The 12,775-nt window shown below is 49.5% G+C and overlaps 1 protein-coding gene across 4 annotated transcripts in view; it reads right to left on the reverse strand.

The window, feature by feature from the left end:
- Positions 1 to 1,055: 1,055 nt before the first annotated feature.
- Positions 1,056 to 12,775, reverse strand: part of LOC126048936 (galactosylgalactosylxylosylprotein 3-beta-glucuronosyltransferase 1-like) — a 29,320-nt gene continuing 17,600 nt past the window's right edge. The window contains exons 2-8 of one of the 4 annotated variants that reach the window (XM_049824512.1): positions 12,021 to 12,077; positions 11,592 to 11,877; positions 10,248 to 10,396; positions 9,384 to 9,922; positions 7,777 to 8,073; positions 7,164 to 7,271; positions 1,056 to 3,538 (exon numbers count right to left, since the gene is read on the reverse strand). In XM_049824512.1, the coding sequence (XP_049680469.1) occupies positions 7,185 to 7,271; positions 7,777 to 8,073; positions 9,384 to 9,922; positions 10,248 to 10,359 (1,035 nt within the window). In that variant the 5' untranslated portion in view covers positions 10,360 to 10,396; positions 11,592 to 11,877; positions 12,021 to 12,077 and the 3' untranslated portion in view covers positions 1,056 to 3,538; positions 7,164 to 7,184. Of the gene's footprint in view, positions 3,539 to 7,163; positions 7,272 to 7,776; positions 8,074 to 9,383; positions 9,923 to 10,247; positions 10,397 to 11,591; positions 11,896 to 12,020; positions 12,078 to 12,775 lie in introns of those variants that run through there. The other 3 variants (XM_049824514.1, XM_049824511.1, XM_049824510.1) reach the window with 3 other exon arrangements.

Below are 12,775 nucleotides of genomic sequence, written 5' to 3' on the forward strand. Positions count from 1 at the left end.
ACTACAGAGTTTAGGCTATATTCTCCTGACTCCTTCTGTCTCTTTATCTCCATAATGCAGGCACCAGTGTCAGGGACCTGAAATGTTTTTGCCTGAATTTCTATTGTAGCATTTGGGTCAGATGAAGGCTGAAGTGAGTACCCTTAAAATGAGAACAACTAAAACCGATACATTCTCCATTACAGAGTCCACTGTGTTTTCCTGTAAAAGGAGTAAGCACTAGCGCTGCAAGACAAGACAACGGTGCAATATTGTACTATTCACATCATATTTAATTACGCTCTAGTAGCATTCAATATAAATAAATAACCATTAAAAAGTACTTTCTTGACATTCTCTTTCCTTCGTCAATAGTATTTTCTGCAACAGGAAATGTTAGTAATATTCATTGGTGGGTGAATTGGATGAATCTCAAAGAACATGAATATCAGATACTAATATGCTAGTAAAAACCAGGCGCTGGGATGCCTTCTCTTCTTCGAATACTTCAGGCTTGATCTGCAGCTTCCCTCCTTATTGCATTCACTTTGCCTGAAGCCTGTAACTCTGACCACTGCTCCCCTCCTGGGCTCTCCCACCTAGCTCTGCTAACGAACAGCCGTTGTAACTTGTGGTGTTTGTTACTCACCCACCCTTAGCTGATACACCTTGGCCAGCAGCAGTCCTTGCTGACCTTAGGCTGCTCTACAGGGAAAAGAGTGTTTGTGCTGAACAGGTCCAAACATCTGCTAGCCTGGAATATCAGCTGCGTACACCCACGCTGTCCATTCAAGGTCTTGGTCCTGCACAATTTAGTGACGGACAGAATTTCTTGATTTCTTGATTCACAGAAACTCTTCTCCGCAGGGTCAGACCGGGGCAAGAATGGAGATGGTGTGATAGGGCTGGTCTTGAGAGCAGACTCCGACCGGCACTGAATGAACAGCGTAGTACATATCACTGGAATCCAGGTCCCCAGTGGGAAAACCAGGAATAATAATTTTGCTTTCTTATAGGGACGCAGAGACAACTCTCTAAAAACATGGGGGGGGGGGGGGGGGGGGGGGGGAAGGGGGGGAGGCTATCCTTTGCAATGGGAATAGATTCTTGCTACAAATGCCCACCGTCAGTGCCAAAACCCTATGTAGGACCTGCGCGAGATTAAAGGCCAGGGAATCTATCACCATACCCCCTCCTGTTCATACGGGCAGAAACCCTGCCCATCTCAGAGGAGAAAATGGAGGATGATAAATCAGCTCCTTTATTCCCTCGCTCTTGCTCATTCATCGAAACCACAATGAAGGGGACTTAAGCTTGGTTTAATACTGGGTGGAAGCATTGAGCCCACCTGCCTGGTGGCAGGATGGGTTGGCAAAGCCCACTGGAGTGCAAAAGCCTGTTACCTCCTGCAGAGAACGGGACAGAAAGCTCTGACAAATGGAGAATGAAAAGCGTTTTGCGGGCGCCGGGCTTCCTTCATGCTATCCAGTGCCAGTATGCCAGATCCTTGCTGTGTAAGGACCTCTCTGGGGCCCGGAGGCATCTCATCCCCTTTGCCCCCTCCCGTACTTTAACCCCCCCCTCCTACAGCAGGATGCGCGGCCGCTCGTTTCCCATTTGAGGGAACACAGGCCGACTCCCTCTCTCAGATACCCTTCAAAAAGCCCCCTTCACGGAGGCTTCCTGAGATCCCATGAGGACTATCTGCTGAGTGAGGCACTCCTTTGCACATGTTTTTACCTCACCATCATTGCTCGGGAGCCAGAAACTTAGTGCCACCCACGTCTCTCGCATAAAGGAACCGTAATTCCCTTCGCTGTATTCCCCTCCTTGCTGTGTTTCTGATTATTTTGCCAGTTTAAGACACCATTTTAAAGAAACCCCAGGGAGCGCAGAACATAGGACATTCATCGATCAACGCCATGCTCTACTGTTCTGGGGCGAGGGGGGAAATATTCTTTCTTCATGAACGTGTCAGGTGATCTAAGCTAAAAAACCAAAACTAAACAAGGAGTAGGCAGAGAAGAACTCTAGTATAAATAAATCAACAAATAAATAAGTTTCCTGCCACCCCAGAATTTCTTGGGCAGGGGAATGATTCAATTGCTCATAACTTTCCCCCAGCTGTGAAATCCTCGATGTGTTTCGAATGGCTAAAGCCTTGTTTCTCAGGGCCTGAGTGAAGACGGTTTTCAGGGTAGGCTCAGAGGGGTTTCTGGGTCATTCAAGGAATCTTCCTGGAAAAGTCACAGCGACACCACTCCCCACGCACACACATGGTACCAACACTTGTGCTTTTAATCCAGTGCATCCTTCCTTCAGTCCTCGTTTGCCACCTCCTCCTTTGTGGGCTGCCTTCCACCTGGCTGTCTCCCTGTTTTATTGAGGGAAAGGGAAACCCATCCGCATGACACTATCTCCTCTCTCTTCACGGTGCCATACGTGCCTTCCAAAGTTCAGCTGGAAAACCTCGTCACGTTTGCTATTTCACTTGTCGTCTACGTGCTCAAGATATGTTTCCCAGCGATGCCTCGCCGCATTCCTCGACGTTCTCACAGGAGATGGGTGCAGGCTGAGGGTTCCTCTTCTCTGAGGACTTCTCACCCACCTCCACCTCAGAAAGGTGTCTTCCTCTCTGGAGGTCTAGGAAGCAAATCCGTATATGTGATTTGACGCTACTGAAGCGCCTGGTGGTGCTGCAGCAGGGTTCCTGGCTAGGAGCAACGCCTTCAAGTCCACCCACCTTTTCCCCTGCTTTCTGGTCTCTGCAGCGAGACATGGAGGCATGGTCTTTGAGGTACAGTACCCGCCGGGTCTCCCTGAGCAGGAGAGGAACTTTATCCAGAGGGCTCTGGGCCGGCATTTTCCAAAACAACCTTACGTGAGGGCAGTTCAAGTTCTCAGCCGAGGCGTAGGCACCGGATCCCATCCGAACTTCCAAACCCCAAATGAGGTGTCTCAGCACAGCTCCCTCTCCAACACTGAAGGCTGATCCGTGTAGGTGTCCGAGTGCATCCTTCAGAGGGAGAGCCTCTCTCAGGCTAGCTTTGTTTTAAAGCTGTTTTGAGAGCATACCAGCCTCAGGCCGACAGGTCTGCGTTTGTGCTTTTGCGACAACTCCTGTCCTTGGACCACCGCAGCTCGCAGCCCCTGTACCGAAGCTCAGGTTCTACGATACGCCAGGAGAGACCTTCAGAAGCACCCATCCTGGATTTCAGCCACCGAGCTGGCACAGCCGAGAATGGAGAACGCGTCTAATAAATTTTAACGAATGGTTAAAAACACAGAGCCCGCAGGGGAAGGGAAGCACTCCTCTCCCAGCTGGGGAACGGAGCCAGTGCACGAAGTCAAGGGTGAAGAGCGGTAGGATCGCAGGGCACCACGTCAGCTCTGTCCCTGCTCGTTACCACCTTTTGGGCAGTGGGGGCTGATCGGCGTGGCGACTTTTGGGGATGTTTATCGTCCTCCAGCGATGGAGCAGAGCGCCGGGCAGAACAGGCAGGGCGCGCAGCTGCTGTGGTTGCTGACGAACTTCGGGAACGATCGCTGCCCGCTGCCGCTGTCAAAACGAACACAAAATGAGGTAAGAAGGAGACAGAGATACTACGCACAGCTTTGGGCTGGGATATGGCTGAAGAGCTGCTTGTTCTATCCGCACTGCAGAGTCCCAGCTGGGAGATTTTATTTCTGAACTGGAAAAAGGTTTTGAAGGATTTTTTGCTTTCTCTCCCTAAAATCATTATTTTAACCTCTCTGATAATTTTTTAAAGAAAGAGCAGGAGGGTGAGATCTGAGGATCCTTGTTCAGTCTGTCTGGAAGCTCTGAAATGCAGATGAACTTTCCCTGTTTCCAAATATCACAAGGCAGCAAGAGTCCTGTGCTGATCTAAGCAAACTGTTCTCTTTCAGATGCCTGTAAATAGAAGTTAGCAATAAGAAGAGGTGGGTTGTATAACACTAGTCTTGAGTGATAGTTTTCAGGGCTTTAACAAAGAAAAATATGAAGTGAAATTAATTTCCGTCTCCTGCTCTCAGAAGCCAAAGCCTGCATTTTGAGGAGGTTTCAATACATTCGGCAGAGACGTATGCTGTGACAGCTTTTGGTTGCTCTGTGGCCTCTGTTGCAATACAGACAATCCCAAGGATTTTCCCCATCCTCCACATTCCCCTTCCTACTCTGCATGTCCCCACAGTGTTTCGCAGAGACCAGGCTTACGGCCATTTTCCACAGCATCTTCACAGTGAAAGCCTTTGTCCAGATGAGGATGGGCTCAGAGACCCCCTTTTTGTCCCTCCTGCTCCTCCACTTGGCGTGAAGAGGCTGGAGAAGTAGCTGAGGCTCTCACCCCCGGTCCTCAATCCCAGCACATCTCAGACCCTGCCCGGTTGTTCCCAGGGCAGCAAAAAAAGCAGAATTTCTACTGCAGAAAAGAAAAACACTTTCCTTTTTTAAATGTTGAGCTCTTCTTTTTGTTGTCTCTCGTGAAAAGCAAAACCCTGATGTGTCTTATTGCTCCCCCTTTGCAGACCTGCTCTGATTTGGTGCACAGAGTTTTCTCTCCCAGACTCAGCTGGACACAGCTAAGGGTGGAAGAAATGCGGGCAAGGAAGAGAGTGGATTCCAGGTGGGAGAAAATAACTGCTATTTACGCAGCACCTGTCGAAGCCCGATCTTCACAGTTCTCATGATCAGAAGGTGCCTTTACACGGTGTCTGTGGCAATCCACCGAGTAGGCACATGTGCCAAGCAGCCGTGCAAGTGGTCCAACTAGAGATTAACAAGAGCACCAAATCCTGCACCAGGCAACATCTGCCTGGCTCACATCTGCAGGCGTTAAAGGGGAAAGTGGCCTCTGGGAGGTCTGGGACTTGACTGGCTGGATCTGACCCTCAGTGAGGGCTAATTGCCAGGAGGGAAAGACAGATATATTCTCCCTGTTATGTCTAAGAATAGAACATCCTCAGGGGAGCAATTTTATCTCTTTTTTTCTTTTTTTTTTTTCCTCAGTGGTGGCTTATCTAGATCATGTCTGTCAAGGTTCTGAAGCTCAGCAGCCTTGATAGTAAGGACCTCCAAAACACTGTAGCCGTCAGCAGAGATCTCAATTTAAAACTTTAAGGGGGAGAATCTAATCATTTCCTTGACTGCCCAGTCAAGCAATTTACCTTGCAGGTGTCTCCCGGAGTAGATGCCACCTGCCCACTTGGCAGCTCAGAGCAGCTGCCCACATGGCAGACGGTGGTGCAGAAGGGATTGTGGTCAAATTCTCTGCTAATGCAAGTGGAAAGCTCCTTCAAAATCCAGAGCTGGCCCAGCCGACACTCTGGCTTGAAAGCACCAGAGAGGATGGCTCTAGATAAGGGTGCAAGTCCTGCTGGTGAATGAGCGGCTGTGTCTTGATCTCTCAGACCGGGTGCTTCCCTTTCCCACAAGAAATGATTTATGGGGAGCCATTCCCACGAGAATCCATAGGAGGTGTGTTGCATTTCTTGTGGAGGATGGCTGAATGTTTGGCTGGGGACAGAGGGTGAGGACAAAAGTGCCAATACATAAACGGCACATTTATGAAAATGTCACATCCACACTCTGCACCTGTAGTGGAGCAGCCAACCCCTCAAGTAGGCAAGGCAGGTCTAATTTGTCTGAGTTTTCATAAGCCTGCTCATCCTTTACAAAGTAGGTGGTACCTCCAGACCAGTTAACCGGATTCTGAGTCCTTATGAGCTGAATTTGGGCAATTATAGCTTTAGCCTACTGCAGAGGCAGCATGGGTGGGTATGTAAAAGGATCCACCGCCCGTGGATTTCACAGAAGCACAGGTTAAAAGAAGGGCTGCTGCCTGAGTATAAGTGTCTAGCATCATTTATGGGTTGCTAGGTTATCTGAGATATTAATGAAGAGCTGGCAGATAAAGTACAGAGTTTGTGCCCTACGGGTAGACTCCCCCAGGGTCCCTGTGGTGGCACGAGGTGTCTGTGTTTAGGCAACGTGACCCATCTGCTGCTGGGTGTGCGGGCGCTGGGATTGCTTTGCACTCTGTACGGCTCTCGCTCAGAGATGAGGAGATGACGTGGAAATGCTGTGTGCAGCTACTAGTAATGCACACAGCAGAGCAGTGCAGAAGTTGAAATACTCATGACTGCCTGTATAAAAGCTGTCAGTTTTGCTTCCACTGGTAGAGCTGACCTGAGGTGTATATTGGGATCAGGACTGAAAGCAGCCCTGGAATACCTTCCAAAGTAGGAGTAAATCATTCATCACCCCGTATTCTGCCACAGGTAGGAGTCATTCCAGACAGAACTGGGTACTGCCAAATTGGAGACCTTTATTCTTTTGGGGCTAGGAATCTGCCAAGGGCAGACATTGGGATCAGAGGGCAGCTGGCAGAGGAGGTCACAGCTCCTCTGAAGCCTGTTCTGCATCAAGCTCTACTTCTGAGAACACATCGCTGATCTCAGATACATTCCTGCCCTCACCTGTGGACCACAGAGGTACTGCTGGTGGCTTCACTATTTCTCCTCACCAGCAGATGCATTCCTAGCTCTGGTAATATTGGTACCAAGACCCTCAAACTCTGTGAGAGTCTATGCAGGTTGCGCTTTGCTGGTTCCCGTTTTGAAGTGGTCTAAGTGTCCCATCAGCCTTTCCCTGCTGCACACACACAGCAGTTGTTCCTGCAGGATAAAAGCTGGAGGTGGATGCATGGAGCATGGCAGAGGTGGCAGGGCTGCTGGGGGAAAAGCTCCTCTGCAGGAGCGTGATCTCTTTCTGCACACTGTAGGACAACTCCCACACTAAAGAGAGTTTCGAGCTGGCAGAAATAGGGGAGCAAGGAATTTGGCTTGTCATTATTACTGAGTGAAACCATGGGATTCTTCTGCCACTTTTCTCTCTCAGTCTGTGCAGGCAAAGCTTCCATGTGGACTGCAAGGAGGCTTGCATAAGTATGAAATGCAGACCATAAGTAGGTAAAGATCAGGATCTACTTCTTGTGCTTGAATAAGTATGAAATGCAGACCATAAGTAGGTAAAGATCAGGACCTACTTCTTGTGCAAAGGGTGGCATGGTAAAGGAGTTACTGGGACAATCGTATACGCAGTCTTTGAGGAAATAATAGCATAAATAAGGAAACAGGTACAGATTATTTACCTTGCCAAAACAAATAAAGACAAAGGTACTCACACCCTGGAGCTGGCTCTCTGCTTACACCTCTACTCTGGGGTCTGTAAATCCACGCTTGCCTTCGTTAACCAGAGTGGGCCTCTCAGTTCTTGTGTGCCAGACCAACACCTAGAGGGAATCACAAAGAGTTCAGGGGCTCTGGATGCAACAGAAACACCAAGAGCAGCGCGTCTATCAGCTGGGAACCTTAGCAACCCAGGGCTTGCAGCTATTTGAAGGACATCATGATTCAAAGGGGTTGAACCTGGAAGAGTCTTCACAGGTGTGTGAATCAGTGACAAGGAGGAGGGATCATTCTGGACTGAAACCCCAGACTCAACCCTCTTCCAATCCTCCTGGATTTTGGAGAAGCAATCTGGGCACGAATTATACATCCGAGGCTCTTTGTTAACATAGAGTGCATAGCACTAACTGTTCCTCAGTGCTCTCTCAGGAGCTTTGCGCCTGTGAAGAATTTGGCAGGCTCTGCCCATCTGTCCCAGCACTGTTTGGCACTGACATGTGCCAGCACAGGACAGGCACGGTGGAAGGTGGAGGAGCATGGCAGGAGACTGTAAAAGCAGCCAGGAGCCAGCAAGGAGAATGTCTCTTCAAGGTCTCTTGTCCTACTCACCTTTGTGCAGTTGGCTGCTTTGGGCTCCAGCCCATCCATGGTCACCAGATCCTTCAGCAGACTGGTTTCCTGGTAGCCTCCTTTAACTCCCTCCAGCTTGAAACTGGCCTGAGGCTTCTCCAAAATCAGCTTGATGCTTATAGCAAATCCAGCCATGTCAATAGCAAAGGGACGGTTAGGGTCAAAGACAGTTTTCCAGCCCACCACCTTCCCTGCTGGGCTCACTTTTGGGGATTCATATCGCAGCCCCCCAACGAAAGCCACTGGCCAGACTGACACCCTCCTCGTGTAGCGCATCTGTGTGCCAAAAAGAAACGGTGCTGTGAGAATTCAACCCCGCCGCGTTTGTCCCAGCTCGTTAGCGTACCATCCTCTGCGTTCATTGCCACCCGTCCTCCCCCGTTGACTGCCCACACGGTCGCGTCGCTCTCGGCAGCACGAGCGCTTGTTCGCCTGTGCTACGGCTTGAAGACCTACAGCTTGCAAAGCCACAAGGCTGTTTTAGCACGTTCTCTGCACACCAAACTCACTGCTTTTCCGTGCCCATGTTCAGTCCTTCAGAAGAAGGAACCCCTTTGGTTTTCTGTTCTCCTCTGAACTTTTATAATTTTTTTTGTAAAATGTTATCATTTTTGTAAGTGCCAAACACAACTTCTACCAGGCCTCTAGCTCCGTATTATCAACTCCACTCAGTCCAACTTCACCCTCATGCAAGTAATCTCCCTCCCTGACCGGTGCATCTTTGTCCTCATTTATTGCAAATTCCTCCCACCCTTGTTCTTCCATCCATGGCTACTGCCTGAAAGAGTGGGTTTTTATTGAAATTGTCAGAAAGGACCTGGCAAGAAGTAAGAAAGGATGAGCTTAGCAGAGATCTAAAAAATTCTGAAAACTGGAAATATGTTCTGATGCATAACTCTGTACAGTTTGGCTCAAATTGGTGACACGGGAGTTTACTGAATTTTTGCAAGTTTACAATAGGCTTGGCATTTCACAAAAGCCAGGTTTCCAGCAGAAGTCTGGGCAAGCTTCAGTGATCCCAGGGGCACAGCCCTGTTGTGGTGGCTGGAACTCGGAGTACAGAAGGGCAGCCAAGGAGAAACGGTGGATTGGAAAGTCAGTCAACTTTTCTAACATCCTCTACCCATCACACCCCTACAACAGTGCAGATTTATGCTTTGCCAGAAGTTTGTCTTCGGTGCTTATTTAAATCGGGTCAGCTCTCCCTGAGGAGAGGTATAAATTCTGGACTATATATCCTCTGGCCCCTGGCAAAAGGGGCTCAAGCTGTTGCAATGGTGCGTGAGTGGCTATTCCCGTCTGCAGCCTACACCATGGCAGATGTGCTCTTTGCTCTTTCAGCCCTTTAGAGCATGGCTGCAGGGTTTGCCTAACTATAGGCTTGCGTCTCGCCTATATCCAGCTCCCACTGAGCGCAGGGCAGGCGAGGAAGCCTCTAGGCAGCCTGCCAGAGCCCTTCTCTCCCAGCCGATGGTAGAAGTCCACATGGTAGCCCTATCTTAGAGGTCTCTGCAAGCGCGCCTGGCCTTAAGAGGCTTTGCGGCCGCATCCTGCTTTTCCGTCCCGTGTAATTTTACGGCTCTTACCTCTTCGAAGAGCTCCAGGCTGTAGGTGTTATCATCGTCGGCAAAATACACTACCCCTTCTGGTGGTGGGGTGTTGCTGAAGCTGTCCCTCAGCCAGTGCAGCCCCAGGTTCCTCTGTAGTGTCCCCCTCGGGGTGTGGGATGGGATCCAGGACAGCCCCAGCTTCAGACTTTTGGGCGTCTCCACATTGAGGTGGGTGAAGTTGAGCCCTGCCTTCTCCAGCAGGTTGGATACCAGGTTGGTCCTCCGGGGCGAGTCCTCCACCACCACCCAGTGCAGGTTCTGGACGTGCAGGAAGGTGTTGGCCAGACGGGTCAGCTCAGCTTTTTGCACTGGCCGGGTGTAGGTAGGGGTGATAACGAAGATGGTCGGCAGGGTGTCTGACCATGGGGGAGGCCTGGAGTACACGTAATTCTGGATGATTTTAGGCGTCGCCCCTGTGCTTTGCTGCTGCCGAATGCATGATGGGAAGCCTTCTTCTCTCAGTGCAGATGTACCATTGAGGAGAGCTTTGGAAGTCACGTTCTCATCTGTCTCTTCTGGGACAAAAGGAAGGGAGAAGAAGAAAGATGTTAGAGAACTAATCACTGCCGGGCTGCCTCCTCTCCAGGGAGTGCTGGGGACACATCTGCCTGGAGTCGGTGCTCAGCACATCAGCATCCTCTCCCCAAAGCCAGCCTAAGGTGCGTGTTTAACGCGCTCTTAAGAACAGTTTGTGTGCCTGCTGTAGGCAAACCCTGAGGGGTCCTTCAGGCAAGTTTGTCTTTGTTTAACCCGTCCCGTAAGAGAGCATCTCCTACCGAGGGTTCGCGCCGGCAATCATCGCAACCACCGGGACGCTGACAGCAGAACTCTTGCACTTACTTCTCAGCAGGCTGAGGTAGTGGGTGGTTGGGTACTGGTGCCACAAGGTTAGGAGAAGAGCCCATGGCAAGGCAATCAGGAGCGTGGTCAGTAGGTTACGTCTCCTCAGCATGCTGCAGAGAGCTTCCAATGCCCAGGCATCTCTCTACCTTTCAGAGCAGAAAAAAAGAGTAAGGCCTCCGAAATATCGGTCACCACAAACATTAGGACAGTGAGTCTAGAGGCCAAGTTAATGGACTGAGTTCGGCTTGCTTGGAGGGAGGCATGATAAATGTTGGGCCCCGATCCAGCAAAGCGTTTGTCTAAGTTTACAAGGAGCCCCGTTAACATTGCAGGCCCGAATCATTGTCCAGCTGCCCCAGCCAATTCCTGTGCTATCGAATAGAAGCTTTTATCTATTTATGTTGCTATAAAGAACCTCCCGCTGCCCCGTGATGAACCCACTGTCCTTGACGTAGGGCTGTTCATGTTGCCGATTCTGAAGCCAGAGAGGACTTTTAGTTGCCCCCTCTCCGGGGCTGGTATTCATCCTGAGCTTTGTGGTGACCATTTAACTTGCTTCTTTTGTAGAATTTTTTAAAACCGTGTGCAAGATTTGTGTTCCTGCATATGCGAGTGGACAAAACAGAAAATGTTAGGCATCCTCAAGACAGCCAGCATTTCTTTCACTCCTGCAGGTTTAGTTCATCCTCCTTATGCAGACACATTGAGGCAATCCGGGATGCATGCTAGGATGCACACCTACTAAGTTTTCCGCAAAATCCCTGCCTCAGTCATTCCACAGTACTGGTGATGCCTGCTGAAAGTTTAATCATTCCACATCCCTTTCTACTCCTGGCTTGCAGTGTTTGGTCCCTGCAGCATTTAGTTTAAATCACAGACTTCAGAATACTTTAATTTCTTTCTTAGCATTTCTGTAATGTACAGGATCATGATATCTGAGGAATTGCAACATTTAACCTTTGTTTTCGAAACTCCTTCTATGAGGTGAGAGGAACTAAAAGAAAATAAAGACCAATAAAAGACAAAGTATCCGGAATAATTGACAACAGGGGGTGGCTTATTTACAGATGGCCCAGGCTACAGTAGTCCTGTGCTTGATTTTTCACAATTGTTGAGCGCTTTCAGCTCCCACTAGTTAATATGATTTATGAGCAGTCAGTCTGTCTGAAAATCAGATCCTTGGCTTCTCAAGGTAGCCCTGCCTTCAACAAAGTACCCAACATTAATGATCAGTTTGGAAAATACAGATGTATTTGGACATCTATTGCAGACCACTTGTTCAGGGACATAACTCACTCCTGGTTTAAGTCATAGTGTGATGAGATCCCAGTCCTGGCTTACCTGTTTGAAAGACCCCTAACAGCCTGTGTGCAGTAAGTCATACAAGCAAGAGATCCCAGAGATGACTTCTGGAAGTCCAACATCAAATGGGCTTGCCTAGTGCACGTGCTGCCTTCTGTATGGCTCTGGCACGGTCAGGAACATTTTCCTCCAACTTCTAGCTTCTGCTTTGGTCCCTCTCTGGGTATGAAATCTCCCGATACTGTTATTGCACACCGGCAACAAAAGCAGTGCTCCAGAAAGAGGGGTCCACTTCTGCTGCTGGGGAACAGCAGCTCGGGAAAAACTGAAGGGTACAGAGCAAAGTCACTTGTTACCATCTGAGGACTTTCTGCTATCGCTCCAAGCAGGCTGCCTGGTGTTTGATAGCTGGATTTTATTCCCCTCTCCCTCCTGGTAACATCTGTAATCCGTTTCCTCTGGGATTACCTTTCTGATGCCAAATACTTCTCCTTCCTCGCTACCACAGCGATGCTCATTAGGAGGCTGAAAGGGAGCATAAAACTTTCATTAAGCTCCTGCAGAGAGATTTCTGTTGGGAAACTACAGTCGCACGCCCTGGGAACTGGAACGCTGCTGAACAGCACAGCCCCAGCAGGCCCTCTTGCTCTCTGTCCTAGGCTGAAGGCAGTTTGAGGGAAGAGAGCGATGGCATCACACCGATACAAAGGATGGAAAGGAGGTTTAAATCGGTTGCCTCTAAATCCCTGCTCTGTCGGGGGTTTTCTAGGTGTGCTGAAGGCCAGTTGCCTAAAACCAAGGTCCTCAAAGGGACATAGGCACGTTTTGTGCAAAGGGAACTGCTTGCCCAGGATTTGCGCCCGGCAGCTTCTCATCTGTCCAAAGGGGAAGGATTGCCTTGCTTCAGCCTTAGAGAATTGTGTGAGAGCAGACGACTGGTCCGAAAGGGCTCTGCTTTGCAGTGACGGCAGCCACATGGTACTCCTGGAAGATACCAGGGGATGCTATTCTAAATTCATCCTCTGGGACCTTCTTAAGACCTGTCTTTAATTCTTTCCCTGACATTTTACCTTGGTGTCCTGAAAAAACCCAAGGATTATGTGATTGCAGGGCTCATCAGTGCCCTACCGCCTCCAATAACCATCAAACCCATTTCAGCCAAATCTGACAGAAGACTAGCACGTCTCAGCAAATCTTCTGGCAGTCAAGCAGATACTCACAAG

Source organism: Accipiter gentilis, chromosome 21 (assembly GCF_929443795.1).
Source record: "Accipiter gentilis chromosome 21, bAccGen1.1, whole genome shotgun sequence".
In the NCBI taxonomy this organism is placed as follows: Eukaryota; Metazoa; Chordata; class Aves; order Accipitriformes; family Accipitridae; genus Astur; species Astur gentilis.